Raw genomic sequence first — 23,726 nt, 5'->3', positions numbered from 1 at the left:
CTGCCTAGGCCTTTACACCTTTTGTTTTAGGTGGAGGAATCTGTAGTAGGGTATCTTAGGAAGATCTTAATAAACAGGTAGGCTCAGCAGCAGGAGGTGGGCTCACATCAGGGCCTCTAGTAGTGAGTCTTCAGCACCTTAGGTCAGGTGCCCACAGTGCTCTGGGGCTTCAGCTAGCCAGTCAGGCTTGAATCTATAGTGCAAGGGTGGCTTCTAGGTTGCAGTGCATCCCTGTGTGTTGTTAGTTGGTGCCACAGCCTGAAGGTGAGCTCCCAACCAATGGGGTCACCAACCCATTTTACCTTGATAAGCTAAGATATGAATGAGCCTTGTGCCCATGCACACAGCTGCTTCTCTCCTCCCTTCCAATATGGAAGTCTCAAGTCAACCATAGTTTCCCATTTTGCCCATAACAAGAAACTATAATTACCATCTTCAGAACAAACCATAGTTCGAGGTTGGTTTAAGATCCTGGCTTGCTCTGAAGATAGTAATCATAGTTTCCCAGTTTGGACAAATGGGAAATTATAGTTAACTGAGCCCTCCTGCATTGCTTTCAGATGCACTACAAAGCAAGGAGAGTAGGGGCTTGCATGTATGGGCAAGAGGGTCATTCATATCTTGGCTTATTAAACTAAGTTATAATCATACAAGTTGGGCCAGTATAAGCCAGCTTCTCTCTCTCTCTCTCTCTCTCTCTCTCTCTCTCTTTCTCTCTCTCTCTCTGTGTGTGTAAACATTTCTATACCACCCCATAGCCGAAGCTCTCTGGGTGGTTTACAAAGGTTCAAAACATAAAAAATACAATATGCAAAATCTGAAAACATAAAAAACACCTGTTGAAAAGCTTTCAGTACCGTCGACCATGGTATCCTTCTGGATAGGTTGTCTGGGTTGGGAGTTGGAGGCACTGCACTGCAGTGGTTCTGCTCCTACTTGGATGGCCGATTCCAGAAGGTGGTGCTGGGGGATTATTGCACTGCGCCATGGCAACTATGCCATGGGGTTCCACAGGGCTCTATTTTATCCCTCATCTACATGAAACCGCTGGCCGGAGGTGTGGGCTGAGGTGCCATCAATATGTGGATGACACCCAGCTCTACCTCTCTTTCTCATCAAACCTAGGTGAGGCAGTGGCTGTTCTGAATCAGTGCCTGGGCATGATAATGGACTGGATGAGGGCCAATAAACTGAAACTCAATCCTGACAAGATGGAGGTACTGTTAGTGGGTGGTTCATCTGCCCAACTAGGTGATATTCAACCTGTTCTGGAGGGGGTTGTACTCCCCCTAAAGGATCAGGTTCGCAGTTTGGGGTTCTCTTGGACCCAGAACTGTCACTTGAGGCACAGGTGAACTCAAGGGCATGGAGCACTTTTTTTTCAGTTTAGGCTGGTATACCAGCTACGCCCTTACCTGGACAGAGATAGCCTAGCTACAGTTATCCATGCTCTGATAATGTCTTGTCTGGATTACTGCAATGCGTTATATGTGGGGCTGCCTTTGAATATGGTCTGGAAACTTCAGCTGGTCCAAAACATGGCATCAAGATTGTTAACAGGGACTGGCAAACAAGCTCATATTATGCCAGTACTTTCCCAGCTGCACTGGCTGCCAGTCCATTTCTGGGGCCGATTCAAAGTGCTGGTATTAACATTCAAAGCCCTTAACAGCTTGGGGCCAGGTTATCTGAAGGATCACCTCCTCCCATATGTGCCTGCCCGGACCTTAAGATCATCCTCAGTGGTCCTCCGTGAGCCCCTGCCAAAGGAAGTGAGGTGGGTGGCTACTAGGAGGAGGGCCTTTTCTGCTGTGGCACCCCTGGCTGTGGAATGAGCTCCCTAGTGAGGTTCACCTGGCACCTACATTATATTTCTTCAGGCGCCAAGTGAAGATCTTTTTATTTTCTGAGGCATTTTAGCTTTCTAGTTTTTTTTATATAATACTTTTATTTTTTTAAAAAGAAAACAACAACAACAACAAATACACAATACACATACACTAAAATATCTCTTAAAATTGTAAGGTATCTACCTTTGGCTCCCCTTACACAACAAATGTTTATTATTATTCAATGTATTTCATACATTGAGTTCACAGACGTTATCTCATTTCTCTCCTAATTTTTAACAACAACAACAACAAAAAGGAGAACTAACCATCTCAAAGTTCAAAATCCACATACATAAATATCATTTTTCTCTATTTTTTGTACAAATTTTATAAAAGGTTTCCAATCTAACAAATTTAGTTGTTGATCCTTCTTTAATTATAATAGTAAGTTTTGCCATCTCTGCCAGCTCCATCATTTTCATGATCCACTCGCTCACAGTTGCTATTGTTTCATTCTTCCCCTTTTGTTCATACAATAACATTGCAGCTGTTGTCATGTAGAGAAAGAGGGTCCCCCCCCTTTACATGTTTATCTGTTAGACCCAATAAAAAAGTTTCTGGCTTTAATTCTGTAGTAGTCTTTAATATTCTTTAAGCTAAACACTGTATTCGTTTCCAAAATATTTTAGCTTTTTTACAAGTCTACCATAAATGATAAAACGTTCCATCCTGATCTTCACATTTCCAACATTTTCCAGAAACACCCTTATACATTTTAGACAGTGTGAACACAACAGTGACATATACCATCTATACATCATCTTATAAAAATTCTCTTTAAGATTTGTACATAAAGTAAATTTTAGATTTTTTCCCCACATACTTTGCCACTCTTCCATTAATATATTACGACCAACATTTTGTGCCCATTTTATAGCTTTCTAGTTTTTTAGCTTTGCTGTTTTATATCTGTATTTTAAATCTCTGCATTGCTGCTAGGTTTTATTCTGGTTTCATTCTGGTTGTATTGTTGTATTGTGGTTTTAATGCTTTTATATTTTATATTTACTGTGTGGTTTTTGGTGTTAATTTTTGTGAACTGAAGAGAGCTTCGGCTATTGGTATAGAAATGAAACAAACAAATAAATAAAATAAAAAACACAGAGATAGACAGTATACACAGAGACAACATATATCTAAAAACAACTTTGAACAATCAGCCAAGTCATAAAACAAATCCTGGATCAATTAAAACTCATCATATATGACATAATCACCAGGCAAGTCAAACCAAGGGGAAACTTAGATACTAGAACTATAGTCCAGAAGCCCACTTTTGAAATATACCAAACCTGATCCATGCCAGCATGATGCTTGACTCTACATGACAGCTTTGCTACTGTTTGTGCTGTGCCATGCTACTAACCACTGTTATGCCAGCCTGATCCTGCCAGGCTGCTATGCTGAACTCTTAAATTACTGCTACTGTGCTATGTACACTAATGTAATATATGGATATTCGATAGAAACCACAGGACACTAAGTACTATGCTCAGGCAGGAGCTCATTGTTCTAATACTGAATGGATACAGATATTGCCTGGAAGGCTTTTCATCCAGTGAAGGTTAAGCAATGCAGTTAATTTACTATCTAAACAATTTTAACTTTAAAGCCAATGTTCATATTGCATGTGGGAGATTGGCCCCACATTTTTCTGTTTATTTACTAAAATGACTGTGGTGTGTATTTCAACATTTGACATTTATTAAGTCAAAATGTGCCTCTTGAATGCTAGCTTAGGCTAGTGGTATTGAATTACACACAGAATGCATTCACTCACATTACACAGTGTCCTTAAAATCATCTCTCTTATGCCCCATTCTTGTAATTCCTTTAGTTGCTGACCTACCACTAAATTCAATGAAAGGTTTATGAGTAGATGTTTTGCTGATTTGGGCTCTGTGTGGCCCGATGTTAGATTTTATTCCTCACAAAATCCTTGATACTTGATTTGTGACTTTATGTTTTCAACTTGAGTTCTGTTCCTTAGCATATTTCAATTTTGACAATTATAGGCTAGTTTTACTCAGGAATGTTTACTTATTTTGCAACTGCACCATTAAGAGATGAGATGACTTGCATGTATGAATGACTGAGCACAGAAAACACAGATGGAACTTTTGAATTGCCTCTTTTTTACTGGAGTTCATTCACACATTCAGCTGTAAATCATCACAGGTTGAGCATCAAAACAAGGGAGTGCATGGGCTCCTTCACACTGAGCTTTTATCCTGTGATTGTGTCCAGCGACTTTTATCTATGATGTTGTGATCATTCAAGGTGTCTCCTGCACTAAATGCCCTTTGTTCCATTTTTAAATAGTTCACAGATAATGAGCTATCAAATTACCCCGTTGTGTTCCGCTTGAGTTCCCTCCATGAAAAGAGTAAAAGCGGCAAGAAGAGGAGCAAGATCAATGAAAGATAATGGAAGACTGAGATACCGGAAGAAGGAGGGGGAAGGCGGTGGGGGAGAAGGAAGCACGTTAAAACGGGAGTCATTGTGATCCTGCATTTAAAACAGAAGCAGAAAGCCCCGTTTAAAATGCAGGATTTTAGACTGGTGTAGAGATGCCCCATATGTGAACCTGTCTCAGACACATCAGGTATCATGGAGCTGTAGTTCTTGAACTTTCATCGTTCTATAGCAGATTCCTGCAGATGTACTACAACACCATTTGAACTGAGTTACCTATGTGTTCTTCCCAAATTGATAATGGATTCTCACTAATTCCCCTGAATCTATGATACCAGGGAAGTCCTTATATACTGAGCAACTGAAGGGATAGTTTGCCTTCTGTAGCGTAGTAGACTTCTTTGCTTTTTTTTTTCCCCACATAGTTCCTGCCCTGCTTGTTGACTACTGCCTGATCCTTATCCTACTCTAAGATTTACTTGCTCCAGTACCCTCGACAGTTCTCCATGAATGGAAGAAGGTAGCTTTGTAGTTAAGGGCATAAGTTTAGATTTTTATTTTGGACTAGGAGAGGAGGCGGTATCTGCCTTCAGTCAGTATTTATGCCTGCACATTAAATAGTATTGCTGTAGGTTAGGTGTCTGTGTCGTTTTTGCAACAATATTCAGGCAGTAATGAAGAATTATAGGCAAAGAAATCATATCCTTTGAGCATACACCTGCCTTTTTTCCCCCAAAGGCCAAAGAGGGAAATTAAGACAACTTCTTTTGGACTTCCACTCAGATTCTTCACATCAGAGGGGTTTTAGGTAGGATGGGAAATTAGTAACTTTCTGCTGCGCGCTATTGGAATCTAAGGCCCTGTTGCAATTTTGGACACTGCTTATGTGTTTTTTTTTGTCTGGAGACCTAAAGTAAAAGTAGTGAAAGGGCTTCCCTCTGCCCCTCCCTTTGCCACATCCTATACAACTTTTCCTTCCATTCCCTTGAGAAGGGCACCCTGTGTACTGAGACACCCTTTCTTTATTTTGAACCATGCTGAATGATTTCTCTGTATTTTCATGGCCAGGGAATCTCACCATTTGCTTATCATTATGAGCAGGACAGGTGAGCCATTAATGATGGGCCAGCTCTAATATTCTTCCACTGAAGAAAAAGGTATACAATATGTGCACCTGAAATAGGCATGGGGATTTTCCCCTAGGGTGCAGAGTTACTGTTGATCAATGAGTCTTATAAGGCCACTGCCAAACTAATCTACAGTTGATATATACTTTTGATGACGTGTTTGAGAATGGAGTTGTCATTCAAATTATGGACTGGACATGAAGCTCTGTACTTAAGATATAATTCAATAAGTGTGGGGTTTCAGTGATAAAACAAGAATTCCCGTTTCCTTTCTTTTCATGGTTAGGGAACTTCCAAAGTACCAAATTGTATTTGATGTGGTAAATCCAGAACTGAATCTCTCAAATGTTGTTGTTTTATTAAAGCAACTGTGGAGGGCTCCAATTTCGATTAGACCAGCAGCAATGTAGGAGGGGAGTTTAACTCCCCATGCTGTTTTACTGATATAAATTGAGCCCCCAGAGCTGCTTTTGGCTCCATAGTGGAAAAAATCCAGGTGTGAGCATTATGCCTGTATCTCTTCTCTGCTGCGTGGCTTGAGGAGCACAATTTATAGAGGGAAAACTGTGCAGGAAGTAGGACAAACCAGCCCCCTCTTCAGCACAGCTGTTACAATCAAATTGGAGCCTTCCATAGCTGCTTTAAAGGGTTTTTTTAAAGCCAAGAAACCCCAATCACAGATCTCCTGTGCCGCATGAGATTCACCCCAAGGAATGTTACTTTTCCGGGGCTAGTTTTCACCTTCATGGCAGCTGCCCCATTGGACTGAGATGGAGCCTGGACTGTTGTGGGAATCCAGACAGCAACGTGTTGTGAACCTTGACAGGAGGATAAGCTGCCATCTGCATTGGGGCAGAAGACTATTGGTACAGGGGGCAGTACCCAACGAGGCACTCTGCATCTCCTGGTTCTATTCTGCTTGACACATCACTTCTACAAATAACTCTGGAAACAAGCATAAACACTTGTTTCCAGATCGGGACAGGTCAGTGGAACTCGCTTCTGTGACCTCTGCTGACCTGCCCCATTCTGGAAATGAGCGTTGCCATTCATTTTGAGTTATGTTTAAAACCGCAAAAGCCCCGTTGCACAAGTGGTGGGTCCCATGAGTGCACGGGTACAATAGAATACTACCCAGGTGTTCCTACACTACCTTGTTCCTCTCTTAATGCAGTATGGCCACTCTTATGCACGTGTAGGTGACAGTAGCATCAATAGAAAGTTCAGCACTATCTGAAAGCACCCTTAGGCTGAAATCCTATATCCTCTTACCTAGACCTAAGCCCTGTTTAGCTCAATGAGACCTACTTTTGACTAGACATGTATAGGATTGCACTATTAGCTTCTTAACTCCTTTGGTGGCTCACTGAGCTTTGTTCTTCCTTTAATATCATCATAGAGTTATGTTTTTCTTTCCTGCTACCATCTTAAAACCCATAGCAATATCTCTAGAACTCACATATGTGGCTAACCATGAGTGTTTCTGTATGTATAAAGTGATACAGAAGAGATCTCAGCTTGGATAATTCATTGTGTTACTTGAAAAAAGGGCTTTATTACTTTGTTCAGCAGTGCGGTCACCTGGCAGTGGGTCATTAGTGTTTTAGTCGTCTTTCCTTCACAACAATGCACAACATGCTAATTAGAGGGTTCTGAAAGCTAAGCAACCTGTTTTAAAATCAGACATTTTAATTTGCAGCTTTAATGGCTATATTATAATAGCGGGCTTTGGGAGAGAAAAAAGGGCACTTCTCATGTTCCAGTAGCAAGGCCCAGTGTAACAGAGGCTGACAAAATTAAAAACCTCATAATATGACCTTTGCTTGGGATAAAAGGCTGTTTCATAACAATTTCCTTTTGTTCTTTGTTTAAGCCATTACTCCAAAAGGAGACTCCGATTAATCTAAGTAAATGCATCATTACAGTCCTAATCCATGTCCTTCTGTCAGTGTCTGTTTTAATTAAATAAGAAACACTAGCAGAAAGATATCACACACAAAGCTGTGGTTGGGAGAGAGGCTTGGTTGATCAGGGTAAGATTAAAAAAAGGCTTTACTGTTTTGTCCACTTACATAGCTCCAGAAGCTGTACTGTTGTAAGTTAAGAGAGGAAAACTTGCAGAACAGTTTAACACAGTGCCCCCTTTTTACTGTATTAAAACAGCTCAATATTGTGTGAAATTATTCAAGTCATCCAGGTAATTATATAGAGAAATTCATAGGTAAACTGTGTAACAACTCATGCTCATCAGAAAGACTCCTGTCTGAAACCCTGGAGAGCTGCTGCCGATTTGAGCAGACAGTACTAAGTTAGATGGGTCTGACGACAATATAAGGCAGCTTCTATGGTTCTGTGGGCAGTATCCAACAGGGCACAACTGCTAATGTCAATTATGTTGCATTAGTGTCAACCACTCTAGCACAATGCCAGTAGTGTTAGCTGGCATGCCTATTTCCTTTGGAAATTGATGCACCACCTAACGCTATTGGTGTTGCATTGGAGTAGTTTATGCTAGTGCAACATAATTTACGTTAACAGTTGTTCCCCATTGGCTATGCTGTTTCCAGTGTAGCCAATGGGGTGTATCAGAATGACAGAATTTGAAGTAATCTAAATAGTCGTATAAATGCTGGCTTAAACTATCTACAGATTTGCAATGTCGATTTACTTTTTCTGTCTTTTTTCATGAATGGCCCAGGCAACTTTTAAGTATTTTTTAAAACAAAAATATTTGATATACTTTAAGAGTCTGAGATATTTTTGGGATTCTAAGAACATAATTATTTTAAAGCCAATGAAGAGTCCATTTAATACATCTTGTATACTTAATATATCTAATCTAGTTTATCTTGCCTGAGCCATATGTAGAAACTCTTCCTCAAGGTAGTGTTTTAAAATCCCTCTAGTGAGAGCTTCTTCCCACATCCAGCCCCTAATATTTGATGTAATGAAAAGAGAAAATGTGCAGTGCTGAGATTAATTAACATAGCCTAACAAGATGAAGATAAATGAAGCAAAGCAAGTATTGCATAAATCAAGAGGTCTTGTTTACAGTTTAATACTTTCTGATATGATGTTTTTTCTTTTTCAATTTACAAAGGAAAAGCGCCCAGCTTTAAAGAAAACATGATTCCAGCATCAAGCAACTTTTGCAGTACTGAAACATCTATTGCTTTATTATGATTCTATCTATTTATTACATTTCTATACCACCCAGTAGCTGAAGCTGTCTGACAATGTCACATTAACACCAGCATTTTAAACTCTTGCAACAGTAGCTGGATAAAAACAGAAGCAACCACATATAGTAGATCAAAACTAAACCTCCTGTGAGAAGTTTTAGAGGTCAGAGCTTATTTAAAGGTAGTTCCAAAATGCAAATGACCTCAGGTATGTATCCTATTGTATGATTTGACTTTGGACCTCCAGTCCTTTGAATATTTCTGTATATATGTGAATACATGGCCATATTTAAAAGAGGCAGGAAGTAGCAGTATTAATTCCAGAGAGATCCTGTAATTCAGCCATGAGGATTTTTTTTTCTGTTCCATTACAAAATATTTTTGTTGCCTTACAAATATCACCTTCATTCTTCCCAAATCCTTTAAATTGATGTTTTCTATCTTGATATACCCCTAGCTTTCATATTCAGGTATCCCCCACATCTAACTGTCCTCAATTTCTGTTGCCTCCTCGAAGTAGCTTTATCTTATTTTGCCTCTCGTTGTACATGTCTTTACTTCTCTCCACTTCTAAAGATTGGTATGTTTCATATACTCCCCTACCTGGTCGTTTCAGGCAGATACTTCTACTGTAAACTCTCCCAAGACAGTTTGTTTTCTGAATAAAATCTGCCATTGTCATAGGGCAGTGCTCACAGATTCCCCATGGGTGCAGGGTCCCTTTCCTTTCAGAATAATACCATTTCTGCCCTTGCTTTCCATGGGTTGGTGGCTGCAGTTTTGCCCAGCCCTTAGGGGAGAAGGCACGAGTCAGGCGGGTGCTCACTGCATGGTTGGCTGGCCAGCCTTGTGGTGGGAGGAGCAAAGAGCTATCAACTGGCTGTTCTTCTCTCCCAAACAGATCTCATAAGTGGGTACCTGTGACGTGGGGGGAAAATGCTCATTATACCTTAGGGTGATAGTGTAACTGAACAGTTTATGTTCTTACTAGCTGGCAAACTCCATTGTAGAAAAGAAGGGGTGGATGAGAAGTTATGCACAGCAAAACATTGATACCATGCTCATCTTTGCGTCTTTGACATTGGGGGTGGTAGGGAATCATTGTCTTTTTGCATCTGTTAATGGATTATACAATTGAAACTGAAATAAAAATTACCAGCCACTGGCTATGTAACTGATACACAGCTGCTTTGAAAAGGAAAGGTTCAAGCATTTTCAAATTTTCCATGAATTCTAATGGCACTTACCCTGGAGAAAGCTGAGCTGCACTTTACATTCTTTTAGAAGTGAGTTTACCAAAAATGTTGGTTGAATATATTCATTGGGCTGTATGCAATGTTAATCTACTTAAAGTAGACCCACTGAAACAAATGGGACTTAAGTCACCAACTGAAGTCCCATTCATTTCAGTGGGTCTATTCTAAGTAGGTTTAACATTGATGCAATCCATTGGTTGCTATAAGAATACTTAGTTTAAAGTAATTACTTGATTATTCATGGTCCTGCTTTGAGTAAATAGTGTTTTATAATTTCCCAATTTCATAATTAGTTTGAGTGTCCCTAGCCAGGTCTATAAAGGTTGACATTTTGTTGATCCAAGGGCCTGCCAAGAAAGTATTCTCCTTCCTTATAGCAGCCAGACAAGTAGTGATAGCTAGTGTAACTGTAGGCGGTAGTAATAGACCTCTTCAGATAGTAGTATTCCTGTGTCTCTGCATTTTTTTTTTTTTTAAATCTCAGGGGGTCACGAACAAATCCTTGCAACTGCTTCTAAGGATTTCAATAAATAGGACTTTTTATCCAAACAATTGCCTTTTATATTACTTTTAAACAAAACTACTAGTCCATCAAGAGTTTCAAAAGGAAAAACAATTCTGCAGAGTGCTGGTATGGCAGCACAGACCAATCATTATGGCACCCATTCTCTAGTCCTTTATTTTTCAAGTTCGCAACAATAGGTTGTTGATTCAATGGACAAGACCAGAACAATTAAGTTCTCTGTTTAGCAGCAGTGCAGCATTTTAATGCCCTCCTTTAATAATGGTCTCATTATTGTTATTCTAAGACTGGGCCTCAGGAGGAGGAATATTTGCTGGAGGTACGTCATTATTTTGCAAATTTCGATTAGCTCATCATGTTGTCTGTACTGTGAAAATCGTAGCTAATTAGAGCAGCCAGTTAGACTACCAGCTTTTGAGCTTATGAGTTAAAAGGTAGCATACTTGATAGGCCAATGATGTGAAAAAGGTGGTTAAAAGGAGGATTAGAGCTGTTGCCTTAGTAACTCTAACTTCCATCTGTGAGGGAACAATGGACTTGTGTTTCTCCCCCACCTTGGTGTAAAAATTGGTTTTGTTTCGAAAGGACAGGGCTCTTTATATGACAATCTGGAATTCAGCCTGAGTGTAGTTTTAGTTGTTAGGAGAGACCATTGGGGGATAGACAGGGTGAAAGGTCATGGTGAGCTCAAGGACATGAAAGGTTGTTGTCTCATGTAACAATAGCAGATTGTTTTGTTTTATTATTTCTAGCCAACCACTAAGTCAGGTGATGGAACAAATACCTCCAGATTAGTCAGGTGAAACAGGAAAGAGAGATAATGTACCTTGCAGAGAACAAAAGATAACTATAGTTCAGCTTTATTAAAGTTGGATTTATTTGTGGCCACCCTCTGGAAAAAATAAATAAAAAGCTTGTTTACTAACCTACGAGTTCCTGTGTGCTTTTGTACCGTACTGCCTGTGTAGGCCATCACGGATCTGGAAAGCACTCCAATGTGTTAGAAAACATTATTTAAGCTTTCTTCCCATGAAGAAACCCCCCCAGGAGTATCAGTGATGCGATACTTAACAATAAATTTAGCTGCTGTGCTTTCTCACATTATTGGCTTTTTAAAAAGGTTTTCCCTCAGACACGCTAAGAATAATATTCACTATAAATATGAAGAAAATTTGCTTCCATACTTTACAGCATTTTATTGTGCACAGCACATCTTTCGGAAAGTTTACAATAAATGCTTTCAAGAGCCACTGCTACAAAACCATTACTCCCATGTAAAAATAAAATACACATTTGCTACTTATTTTGTACAAAAGGGAGGTCAAGCCTCTTTGTGCTAGGCCTGATCTTGAAGAGGTTCTGCCCTTTGTCTGTGGGGATCATAAAGGTACTTCAGGGCTGTTTAATAAAACAGCTCCATCGTGCTTTTTGCAGGGAAATCATTTTTGTTAAAATGAAAAGCTGCAATCTCCTGGATTTTGCCCAGGGCTCCCTAAAACTAACTCATTGCTTTTAAAAAGAATGGGCAAGATAGAAAGGTTGCTCATTCCTTTATTCCCTTTTCGGTTACATGACACCTCAGTTATTCAGAGCATCCTAGTTTATTTCCTTCCTCTTTATCCAAACCAAAGCAAAATCCATCCCATCTCCATTATGATACCAACATTTCCCCCCTATGACACCGCCAATCAGGAAACAATGCTCATACCTATTTTCAAGTTTTACTTACGTTTATTATCCATAATAACAATTCACAGTGATACATTGTAATTATGAGGAAATTACTTTTCCAGTATTGGCTGTTTATTGTCATGGGGGTGGGGAATCCTTAATAATTGCTAGGTTTTCCCCTTTCAATAATCTTGGCCTCACTTGAACTGTAAAAAAGCGATTCAGGGTGCCTCTTATCTTCTCCTTGCTCCTGGCCACTCTTACTTCTCTCTCTCTCTCTCTCTGTCTCTCTCTGACAACACAGATGGACAGCCTTGCATAAACTGATAACTGATAATTTTGCAGCTAACTTGTGCAGTCAGTCTCATTTACTCTGCACTTGAGAGTACTATTGATTCTTAGTGTACTGGCTTGTGGGGGCAAGAACGAATAGATTTGCCAGCAGCTGGGTAGAATAATGGTGGGGATGTCGATTTGTGTTGGCTACTCATGTGACTAGATATCAAGAACCTGAAAAACCTTCATGCCTTAAGGGTTGGCTTAATCTGTAAGTAGTTTCTTCATTATATATGGCTTGGTAGGCAGTCTGTAATTTTAACATTTTAAACCAAACCTTATAACAGTCTGGTTTGTTTTGGTTTTGTTCTTTTATTAGTTTTTCTTAAAACCTGGTTGGAAAAGTGCACATGCTCTTCAGGGTTAACCGCAAAGTAATACAAAGGGTTAACCAGAAGAGAATTGCAAATGAACCGATCTAGAAAGTTGATTATTAATCCAGCAAGTGAAAAATATCCATTCAGTAAGCAAGAAGTAGTACCCAAAGAGCTGATAATACTGTTCAGCCTGTCGGTGTGGAATGGCAGAGTCAGGTAAGCACAGACATCTTCTTAGACAGATTAAATGTTTTCCTTAAAGAAATAGCTATTTTTACATGCATTTTTACAAACTAGATAAGAGTGTTAAACATGTCATAATCCATCTTCTCCAATAAGTAAACAAAATACATTTAAAAGCTGCTTTGGCAATAACTTTGCTTTATGTTGCTAGATTGTAAAATACCTTTGAAAGCCTGGATTGGGTTGTGGTTAACAACAAGGAGGGATTAGGAAAACCAAAACAAGCTTTAATGTGGTGTTAAACATAATAAGCCATCATGGTACAGCTTCAGAAATTATATGATTTCACCTGTAGTGCAAAAGCTCTGAAGAACTGAATTTTTTTTTAAAAGTGTTTCTACATGAATATACAGTTATATGAAACAATGGTGTCATGGAGGATGTGTCAAGAGGATATATCTACCAATGCCTTTATCATTTTCATGAAAATGTGTTTCAAAGTATGAGTATTAGAAGAAGAAAGCAACAGGAGAGTGATGAAGAGATAGGCTATTGCATGTTTATTGGAAAACAACTCAGCAAACCAAAGCTTTATGTCCTTTGAAAAGAATAATGATTAGCCAGCACTTTTTTTTTTTTTTTGGAAAACTTCTTCACAGAATGATTGTCAGACACCCCATCTTCCAGTTATCAGCTGCTGCATTTTGTGTGCTCTTCCAGTCAGTCATTAGACACAAACAAATTAATTTACCTTCTAAGCAAACAGCCTGATCCTTGGGGAGCGAGCAGCATGAGTGAAAGGCCCTATGTCAGTTTATCCAACTTGCTCTACCAGAGCACCATTTCAGTGTGAGGATCATTGTATGCAACAGTCAGTGTATTATCTTTGGGCTATATGAGGGCTCTGTCTGATGTTAAACATTTCCTTTTTGCACGGTGAAGATGAATTTAAGGAAGCAGACAGAGAATAGCCACACATGCATATCTTTTTAATACCAACATACCTAGACCTGAATGGGAGATATTTAAACTGTGGGGGAGGCCCTGCAGCTTTGCAGGAAATACTCCTGCCTGACCATTCCAACATTACAGAGAAATGCACCTGGTCACATTTTTTTCTTCCTTCCCTCCAAATGTGTTTTCATAAAATGAATATAGAAGTATAATGCTGTAAACTGCATGAATGCATCTGAAACAGCACAATGTCTAGTTGTTTTATATTAGGCCTGTCACTTGGTGAAAGAAGTCTTAATGTTAATGATACATTTTGGATGGTTATAAGTGCATGTTGCAGGGCCATCCCAAGTCATTTGCTGCCTGAGGTAAAGGACAATATGGCGCTTCCTCCATTCCACCTGCAGAAGTCAACTGGACGGACAGGTGAATCTTTCTTTGTCACTGGTGATGGGACAGTGGCCTGGTGATGGGACAGTAGCTGAGAACAGCAGCTAGCTTGGGAGGGCAGAGCGGGCTGTCTGGAACACATAGTTCAGTCCTCCAACAGCCAGGGGGCTGCTACTGCTGCCTCCTCCACACCACCCTGCTGCCTGAGGTGAATGCCTCACTCTGCCTAATGGTAGGGGTGGCCCCGGTTGCTGCAGGAACAGCCTTAGAATTAGTTCCCTTCTGTGTGACAGAGGACAAAGAAGGCGGCCTCTTCTAAGATAGCATCTGCCACCCACAGTTTTCAAAAGTACTTGCCTTAAAAATATTTGTTTTGAAGTGAAAAATCTGCTGCTGAATTATAATCAGTGGCACCATGTTAATCTATCAAAAATGTTTTTGCCCCCCCAAATTGTATAGCGCTATCAAATATTGCCAGCACATAATTCTGTGACTGATGAATGAAAGAATTGTCACAACTGCAGAAAGCATAAAGTGGGCACTGCTGGCCGAATCTTTATGCAGCACAATTCACATTGACATTTCTCCATGTGATCCTGTATCAGACATGGTGGCCCACAGAAGAGTCAAGGATGGCCTATAATTCCTGGATTTGCAGCTTTAATGGTGGAGAAAAGCAGTTCTCTAGCCTTTGTAGAACCCAAGCTATTAAGCTAAATGTGCAGGTGCAATTCTACCCATTTGTTTTGCCAAAAACTAGCCTGCTCCGGTCTTGCAATGAGTTTATACAATGAATGAGGTCATAGCAATGACTGACACACCCACTTTCCAGAGAAGGGACTTCCTGGTTCATTTTGAAGTCATCGTTGGAATTCCGTGGTAGAGAAGTGATTGTTGCCTGATTTTTTTTAAAAAAACACAGAAATCTAGGATCTTAATGCAGCTGTGGCTGAGCAGTAATGTGTCTACCCTAAACCAAAAAGCAGCAAAGACAGGAGTTTGTAATCTTTCTAGCTCATGTCTTATTTTAAAAAAATGTGAGTTTTTTCTGAGTTTGTAAACGTTTTAAAATTATCCTGCCAATACATGCAAATAAATGTTGCCATTATATATCAATATTGTGGCGGCAGGGCTGTGGCTGAGAGAGCATGTGTTATGCCAGCCCTGAAAAGTAGCCCAGTGCTCTTATACATATTTGCTGGGGGTGGGGAGAGTTAGATCAGTGCATGATAACTCTGCAGTAAAACTGAGTGTTGTTATCACGTCTCCTAGTGTGCTGGAAATTTGTAGGGAAGTGTAGGGGGAAAATATTTAGGGAAATGTAGGAGCTCTGAAATTTATTGTAGCAGCAGCGCAATTAATTAAGGGCTAGAGGCAGTGAAAGGAGCCACTGAAAGAACTGCAGGGTTTCAGGCATGGGTTGGAAGACATTGTCCACATACCAGGTCTGTCCATTGAAAAACAGTAGAAGGGTATACCTGGTATTCAACTTTTTCAGTAGTTAGGCCCAACCATCTCAGTAGACTTGGCGCTCAGGCTTTGTCACTGCTCAGTTTCCAGATCTACCAGACAATGGTAGCTCTGTTCTCAGATGCCAGTTACCAGGGCTTTTAAAAAAATGTGCAACCAGACATGAAATGTACAGTTCTAGGGATGGAAATGTTGTTCCAAAAGAACATTTGTGCAGTTCAAAATTCAAGTCATGCAACAGATTTTATGTTAACTGATGTAAAAAGTGATAATGTGAAAAGTAAAGTGAGTAGTTCAGGCTCCTCTAGATCCCTAATCCCCGATCAAGCATACCCATGTCTTCTCTCCCTGCCAAGGACACTCTGTCCCTGGCTGCAGACTCCACTGTTACTCTCCACAGAGTTTTTACCAATGTTTCCAAGTTGAAAGAAATCAGTCTAGAATATGGGGAGTCTTTTCCTGACAAGTCATGTGAAATTGTCTATTGATGTTAACAGCAACAACAATTTGATTCGTATCCCACCTTTCTACTGAAAATGGCACTCAAGGTGGCTTACAATCACTAATGAAACCAATAAAACTTGATTGAAAAGCAATGATAAGCAAATACATTAAAACACAATTAAAAACCGATAATATGTCAAAGTTAGTGATGAAGCTAGAAAGTATCCAGTATGACATTCTTAACATGGACTGCTGTACTGTGTTTCTGCATCTATCATCCCCCTGCCCCGGGTATTAATGTGTGTGTTTTTATATCCCTTGCTCGAAATAAAGCTTTTTTTGGAGTTCATTATACTCTTTGTGTAAAACTTGAATTGCACTCTTCTGCACAAGGGCTGTCAAGTTCCCAGGAATTTCTACCACTCTGTGTAGGCTTCTAAATCTCATGGCATGTGAAACTAAGCAGCAAAGCATATGCACGCACACAAGGAAAATTGTGTTGTAAATGGCATGTGCTATGCATGTGAATTACACTCACATACCACTATGCAGTACAACACTTTACTTAAAACAAACAAACAAACCCTGTTAGTTGTGTATGCATATACTTTGCCCCTCCCCATGGGGAAAATTGCTATGGATATCCATGGCTGGAAAGGAGTCATGAAGAAGAAAAGGTCACATAGCAGGTCCACAAAAAGGGAGGATTTGTCACATGGGTGGCGTATACCCTTTTATCACATAGCACATTCTACAGGCAGCATAAGAGCATGCAGGAGACTTCAACTTACTCCTATATCCTCTTCCCTGAATTTAGAGTCTGTGTCACTGTGTCACCTAGTAGTAATGAACCTTTCCATGGGTAGAAGTTGTGACTGTTACTTCAGATGTTAGAATCAGAGTTAGCAGGCAGTTACACTTCTGCAAACTCCACAGTTAGACACTCCACTAAGTGGACAGATGTGCCCTTAATTAGCTTTGGCTAGTATGTCAGCCATGCCCCTCTATTGTGAAAAGGGACCTATGCATTGGCTTGCATGCTTTTGCTGTGGTAACTTCTCAGGTTAGCTGTCCATGGGATTGCCCTTGAAGATTGTCCGGAAGCCTCAGCTGGTTCAGAATACAGCAGCACAACTTTCTGTCATGTAACACCAATTTTATGGGAGTTCTTATTTTGATTCAGTGTTAAATTCAAGGGGATAGTGTTGATGGTCTGCTGACATATTTTAAATTTACAAATCAAGTACCCATGCTCTAGATCTGTGAATACTCAAGGTGTAACTAATCTGTACTAAGTAATCCCAAGTACAGTTTTATGTAAAAATGTGCTAGAAAATCCCCATGTGCCTTGTTTTAATTTTTTTTTTTTTGCTGCCGCACTGCCAAATTTTGGCAGCAAAATCAGTGGTGCAGTGGCAATTGAGGTGACAACAAGGGGGGATGTGCCCCCTGGCAGTTTCTGGGGTGGGAGAAATTGGCTCCATGGCTCACAGAATTTGCCCACCCCTGCTGTAACTCAACGTGTTGGATAGGTGTAGATTCGGCTTTAAGAGATATTGGGTTGGGTCCATACTTAGTAATGCTTGGAGAAGAAATCAATTGGACATAAGTGAATCATTACTAAAGTAAATCTAACTGATTTCAGTGGATCTACTCTAAGAATGACTACGTCTGGATCCAACCCTATTTGTTAATATGTTTGCTATTTAGCTAGACATTTTAAATTAGGTAATTTTAGGGGATATTGAATATTGCTGATTTTTAAAAATAAAAATAAAAATGAAAACCAGTTTTTGTCTACCCTGATTTAGAAGGAATATTACTAGGTGTTTGTGGAATGTTAATATGGTCAGTAATCAACTAAAACTTTGATATAACTGTTGGGCTTTTAATTTTATTCTATAATTGGATCCTGTACTAATAAATCTAGGCTAGTTTGCTAGCAAGAATCAGTAATCCATTTAACTTCCATTATAAATTTCAGTTTATTAGTACAAGGTTAATGGACCAATCACTACTTTCATCTCTTAGGAAAAGTGAAGTAAAAAGTAACAGGCATATTCTTCCAAAAATGAATCCAACACAAAACTATAAACATTCTAGTGCGAATGAACCACAGTTCTAATAAAGATGCATGATAAGAAATGTGTAAAAATGAAATAAAAATAGTAATCACTAGCAGAAAACCTTGTTTACTGGCCATTTTAAATAATATTTGGGACAATGTTCTCTAATGCAGTGTTCCCTAATGCAGTGTTCTTACAAGACAGCCCCATGTGGAGAGGCGGTAATGACCCTGAATTTGGCTATTGTTATGCACTATTTCTAGACATAAACACGTTCTATCACAAATCTATAGAGAGGAGTAAAAAATGCCTGGCATTTTAAAATGGGGTCAAGATCAAGGTATGCCAAGGTATTACCTTTGACAGGTGGGAATTTATTTGGTTCTGTGGTGACTATTTCTCCTTATTTATAAAAATTAGAGACAGCTGCTTCAAAATTATGAGTAGATGGTATATTCAGTGCATGTTGAGACAGAAAGAAGCCCACAACTTCCAGCATGCTGGCTGGGGAATGCTTGGAATTGTAGGGTTTTTTCTGTCTAAACATGCATAGGATTGCACCCTTAATATCATGACAGGTTTGTACAGTCCTGTCTGCTAGAAGTGTATAATAACAACAACAACAACAACAATTGTAATGTTCCTATGATTCTATTATTTTTCTGTCGAAGTATGCAGAAGTGTATTGGTACTTTATTGTGAGATAACATCATACATGACTGTAGCAGCAGGGATATGTTATGCAAGATATTGTACGATGCCAACAATCCCTCAGTTGTCTGAATGGGAAAACAAGCTTCATGAGTGTGCTTCAGTGTCAAAGTAAATGACTTGTAAATGACATTCATATAAGACAGAAAAGATAAAATATAATAACTTTGTTCAAAACTCACCAGCATTAATTGAATATTGGAAAAACAAGCTGCATTCATCAACCTAGGTGCCACACATTTTTTTTATTGCAGTCATCAATCAATGTTATGATTTGATTGTTGATAAGATAATTTATTGTGACAATTTTGTGCTTTTGCTTACAGTGATTTTAATATTTCATAGTTTGTATAATAAATAAAATTCAAAATAAATGCATATATGTATATTGTATGCTCTCTTCAATGGCCCAATTGCAGGCGTAATAGCAAATCATGGTTTCTTGTTATGAAAATATGCTCTGCAGAGGTTCATGCACTTCTCCCTCTCCGCTTATTCTTTGTGTACAAGGGGAGGGGATTGAAAACTTCTGCTTTTTAACTTTTTAACTAGCAACAGTTTCCCATTCTGATCTGGTTCGTAATGAGAAGCCAATGCAGGTGAATTTCCCCATGGGGCTTCTTGTTGTGGTGGCGGCCGCCATTTTCAATTTTCAAGCTGTGGTAGGGGTATGCGATAGCTTGTCATTATGTGCAAACCTAGCAAGGCTGGGTTGTTGGGGTGGTTGACAAGCCACCCAGAACCCATGGGCTGTTTTTGGGTTACAGGTAGCTTGTCAATCACCTCAACAACCCACCCTAACTGGGTTCGCACCTAGTGACAAGCTAGGGCACCACCATGGCTTGAATATTCAGAATGGTGGTTGCTGCTGCGATGAGAAATTTCCCACAGGGAAATTTACCCATCGTGACTTCTCGTTACATGCAAACTAGGCCTATATCTCAGCTTGGGGAACTTTGGCTTGTTCTAATTGTGGTTTGTTAAAATGAACCTGGTTTGTTAATTAATCACAGTTAGAACAAAACACAGTTCCCCAAATTCAGAACTAATAGAGAACTAGGGTTAGTATGAAAGCAGAAGGTTTCAATCTCTTCTCCTTGTGAATGGAGGAGGGGGACATGCATGAGCTGAAGACTAGTGGTGGCATGCTCATATAACAAGAAACCATGGTTCCCTTTTACATCTTAACTCGGCCAGTGGTGTCACATCCATCCTCACAATCTCACTCACACACACACTGCTCATCTTTTCCTGAGCTTAAATTTAGCGCATCTGTGTACTTGGAGGAAGGATAGGATACAAATTTAACAAATGAAATGTAACAAGAAGGCTGCTAACTTTCTGCGCTTTACTCAGCTTTAGACAGAATTGTGGTGGTGGGCGGATTTCTACACAGGAAAAAGAAAACATGTCGTTATGAATTCTTGGCTGTTTCTAAAAAGCAGTGATGGAGGCCAAAGAAACAATTTGGCAACATTGCTTTGATTTGGGATAGCCTGCAAATAGTTTTGACTTACGCCTCTTATGAAGCCTAAAATAAGATCGTAGTGGGACATAAACACTGGCATGTCTATGCTTGTGGCATTTGACAAGAAATCTTGTCTAGCCCCTCTCTGAATAATGCAGAAGGGGTGATATAGAATGGATGATGATGGGCAGAATGGATGTGTTGCTTTTTTGGCGGGTTTTCTACAGAGAAAGAATGAGACCATTGTTTAGAATATTTATTTTTGGTAGCTGCTAGAACCATTTGTGGAAGGACTTGGTGATGGTATATGAATAGGCTGAAATAATGCTTTTGCTTATTAACTCACTGAAACATTTTGGATAAAATGAAATATTTTAAATATCTTCAGAAAACCTTTATATTTTAAGCAATCCCATATTTTAACAACTCTGCCAATGGTCAGCTATCACCATAAAGGGAAGCTGTTGTGTACATCAACTGACTGATATTGTGAAGTTGTTCTAAGTAGTCTGAAGTTGAGCAGCATATGTTCTGTCTCCCCAAATTGAAGTAACACGTCACAAATGTAATGAGTTCAATGTAAATGTATATTCTTTGCAAATGTATAGTATGTGACAGTGAGCTAGGATTGGTTGCAGCTCCATGAGAATGTGTTCAGTGTTAAACATGGATTTGTTGCCACATCATGTGTATAGCTAGCAGCCCTAAGGAGACAACTCTGTAAAGGGGTGGGACACGTTGGATCAGTGCAGAAGGTAGGACATGCCTTGTTTTAATGTCTCCAACAGGAGAAGCAAAACAAAGCTTGCCAAAAATCTGAGCTGTTCCCCTGCCCTATACAGTTTTCTGTCAGTACACAAAAAATATGGATTCATACAGTTGCCACTATGCAGCCTCCTGGCTCTGTCACGATGCATACAAAAGCAGGGAGGATCGTGTGTCTCCCCTGTTCAAGCACAACTGTTCAGACAGGACGGAGAATCTTGCTTATAGAATGTCCATTAGTGACTTAGATGCGTTCAGAAGTATCTTTTGTTTTGATGGTATGGTCCATGTGTTTGTCCTGTGATAGCCTTGGCATTGGCTGAAGTGAGACAGACAGCTGCAGATCCACAGAGTATTCTGCAATAATTTTGTGTGTTCCAGCTCAGGTTTACTGAAAAAGATGAAAAACTTTAGCTTTTACAGAACACAGCCAGGTGTCAACTGTCATGGATTGGCCGTGGAGATCATCTGATGATGGGATCTAGAGAGCATTCAAATACATCCTGGAAATGGTAACAAGCAAAAGACAGACATGTGTAGCAGATTAGATGTATCTGTGTAGAAACCCTGGCCAACTCTCAGTGCCAAGCAAATTAGTGCTATTGTGATATAACCATTACTTCAGTTTGGAGAATTTCCTCATGAGCGTGCTCACTTTGAAGAACAAATTATTCTCGTTTAGACACATTGCATTCTGCTTTTCAACTTACATAACATTCTTGCTTTTATGCTAAATAACATAGCTCAGGTTTCACATGTCAAAATTGTGTGTGTGTGTGTACAATTCTAACTCTGTGAGTTGAGTTTTCAGAGTGGCTGTAGTTAAATGGTATATCACTGTGATGAATCTGATTTTGATGTCCCTTGTTATTCTCTGAAAAGTGGTTTTATATTACACTGCGTATTTTCTTCTCCCTTTGGCTTATCAATTGTACCCTATTTAAGGCTATCATCACATTACAGTTGCTGCAAAATGAAGTAACTATTAATGACCCTATGACCACCATCTGTTAAGCCTGATTAGTAGTTCTGAGTAAAGTACTAATGTGTAAATACTCTGAAAAGGAAAAAAAATACTTTTGTTTTTGTTTTTGTTTCCAACATTCTAAGGACATATGAAAGAAATAATTCTTGGAAGGGGGGGCAGAAACAACACATGAAATGGGTAATGTCTTCACCTGCATTTCTCTAAGACCATTTCTTTAAGGACATTTGGAAAATAATCTTACTCTAGGTCAATTTGGCTAATAACCTTGAAACATTTTACCTCTTATAGAATAATGTGTAGCTTGGCTTATTTACTTCCACCAGAACTCCGCAGTGCTGGAACCATTGTGTGGCATGCTGATTGTCTGACTTCAATATAGTATATTGAATATACTGTGATCTGAATAAATGGGCTGATTGGTTGAATGTGGTGATGGATGGTGATGATGGAGGCTTATGTACAGGAAGATCCTGCCTTCCAAGCAGGATGTCTGAGCCTTTTGTAGGTGTGCAAGCATACTATAGCTCTTCACACTGCACTAGTCTACTCTCCAAGTTTCCCCAGGTGTGGGATCAGCTTTTTAGGTGGCATGGGGTAGGGAAGCTTAAAAGCCTGGCTGTATATGTAGAACTCCATGTGTTGTCCTTTGGAATCCTGTCCTTTTGGTTTTCTTTTAACCTTATGAAGGCAAAACAAACATAGAGACACACACATGTGCATTGAAATCTATAGACTTAAGCATGCCTAATTATGTGTTAGATTGTGGGCTATGACTTTAGGATGCTGTGGGGTGTGTGTGTGTGTGTGTGTGTGCGCGTGTGTGTGTGAGAGAGAGAGATTTCAATTTTTCCTTTTCAACAATACACAAGAGTAATGCATTAATTGCTAGGATTCCTAAGGTGCTTTAAAATGGCAGCTTTCTCATTTATAAATCTGTCTACTGGGCTTGGGAAGCAAGCTGAGTGATTTGCTAGGAACACTGGCGTTTATTCTAAAGCCAACAGTTGAATGCTGTTGACATGTTTAAATTGCTGGTAGATTCAGGATGCATCCAATGTATGTAATGTTGACATTATCACACTTCTTATTGTGTCTGTGTGAATATTCTGCTCAAAATCACACACCTTTACACATTCTGTGTCTGTTATTCAGAGTTATGCTGTTCAAAGTTATGCTATTTTATACATGTTTTATAGTCAGTTACATATTAAATCCCAAATTCTCTTCCAAATGTAGCTTTCATTTATCCCTGGCAATGTAACCCTAACTTTTCTTCATCTAACAGAACTGCATGTAATTTGTTGTAATAGTAAATGCTTTTGAGCCTCTGTGTGCATGCCAAAAACCTACCTGCTATAACTAGTCACACTCAGTCCCAAAATCTTTTAATGGGAATGAGGGGAGACGGCTATCAGTGGTTTGTTGTGGTGCTAGGTTTCAAGCTTGCCTAGAAGCCCTTCCTTCTGACCTGCAACTTCCTCTAATCCCACTTGTGTTGACATATCGTGGCTCACAGTGACTCTTCTGTGGTGAAGGGAAAGCAGTCTGATGAGGCTCAGAAACACTGT

The 23,726-nt window shown here is 39.5% G+C and overlaps 1 protein-coding gene across 24 annotated transcripts in view; it reads left to right on the top strand.

Moving 5' to 3' along the window:
- Nucleotides 1–23,726, top strand: part of SOX6 (SRY-box transcription factor 6) — a 613,575-nt gene that overhangs the window by 147,270 nt on the left and 442,579 nt on the right. For 5 of the 24 annotated variants that reach the window (XM_084855025.1, XM_084855019.1, XM_084855023.1 and 2 more), the window contains exon 1: nucleotides 12,442–12,613. The exons of 15 other annotated variants lie outside the window; for them this stretch is intronic. Coding sequence is in view for 4 of the 9 variants with exons in the window: in XM_084854998.1 (XP_084711124.1) it covers nucleotides 12,811–12,935 (125 nt within the window). In the remaining 5 variants the exon portion in view is untranslated. 4 more of the 24 variants (XM_084855002.1, XM_084854999.1, XM_084855001.1 and 1 more) reach the window with 2 other exon arrangements.

This window comes from Heloderma suspectum, chromosome 1 (genome assembly GCF_057233095.1).
Source record: "Heloderma suspectum isolate Gila_16-S chromosome 1, 16-S_ref, whole genome shotgun sequence".
NCBI classification, from domain to species: domain Eukaryota; kingdom Metazoa; phylum Chordata; class Lepidosauria; order Squamata; family Helodermatidae; genus Heloderma; species Heloderma suspectum.
This window is presented reverse-complemented; position numbering and strand designations above follow the sequence as displayed.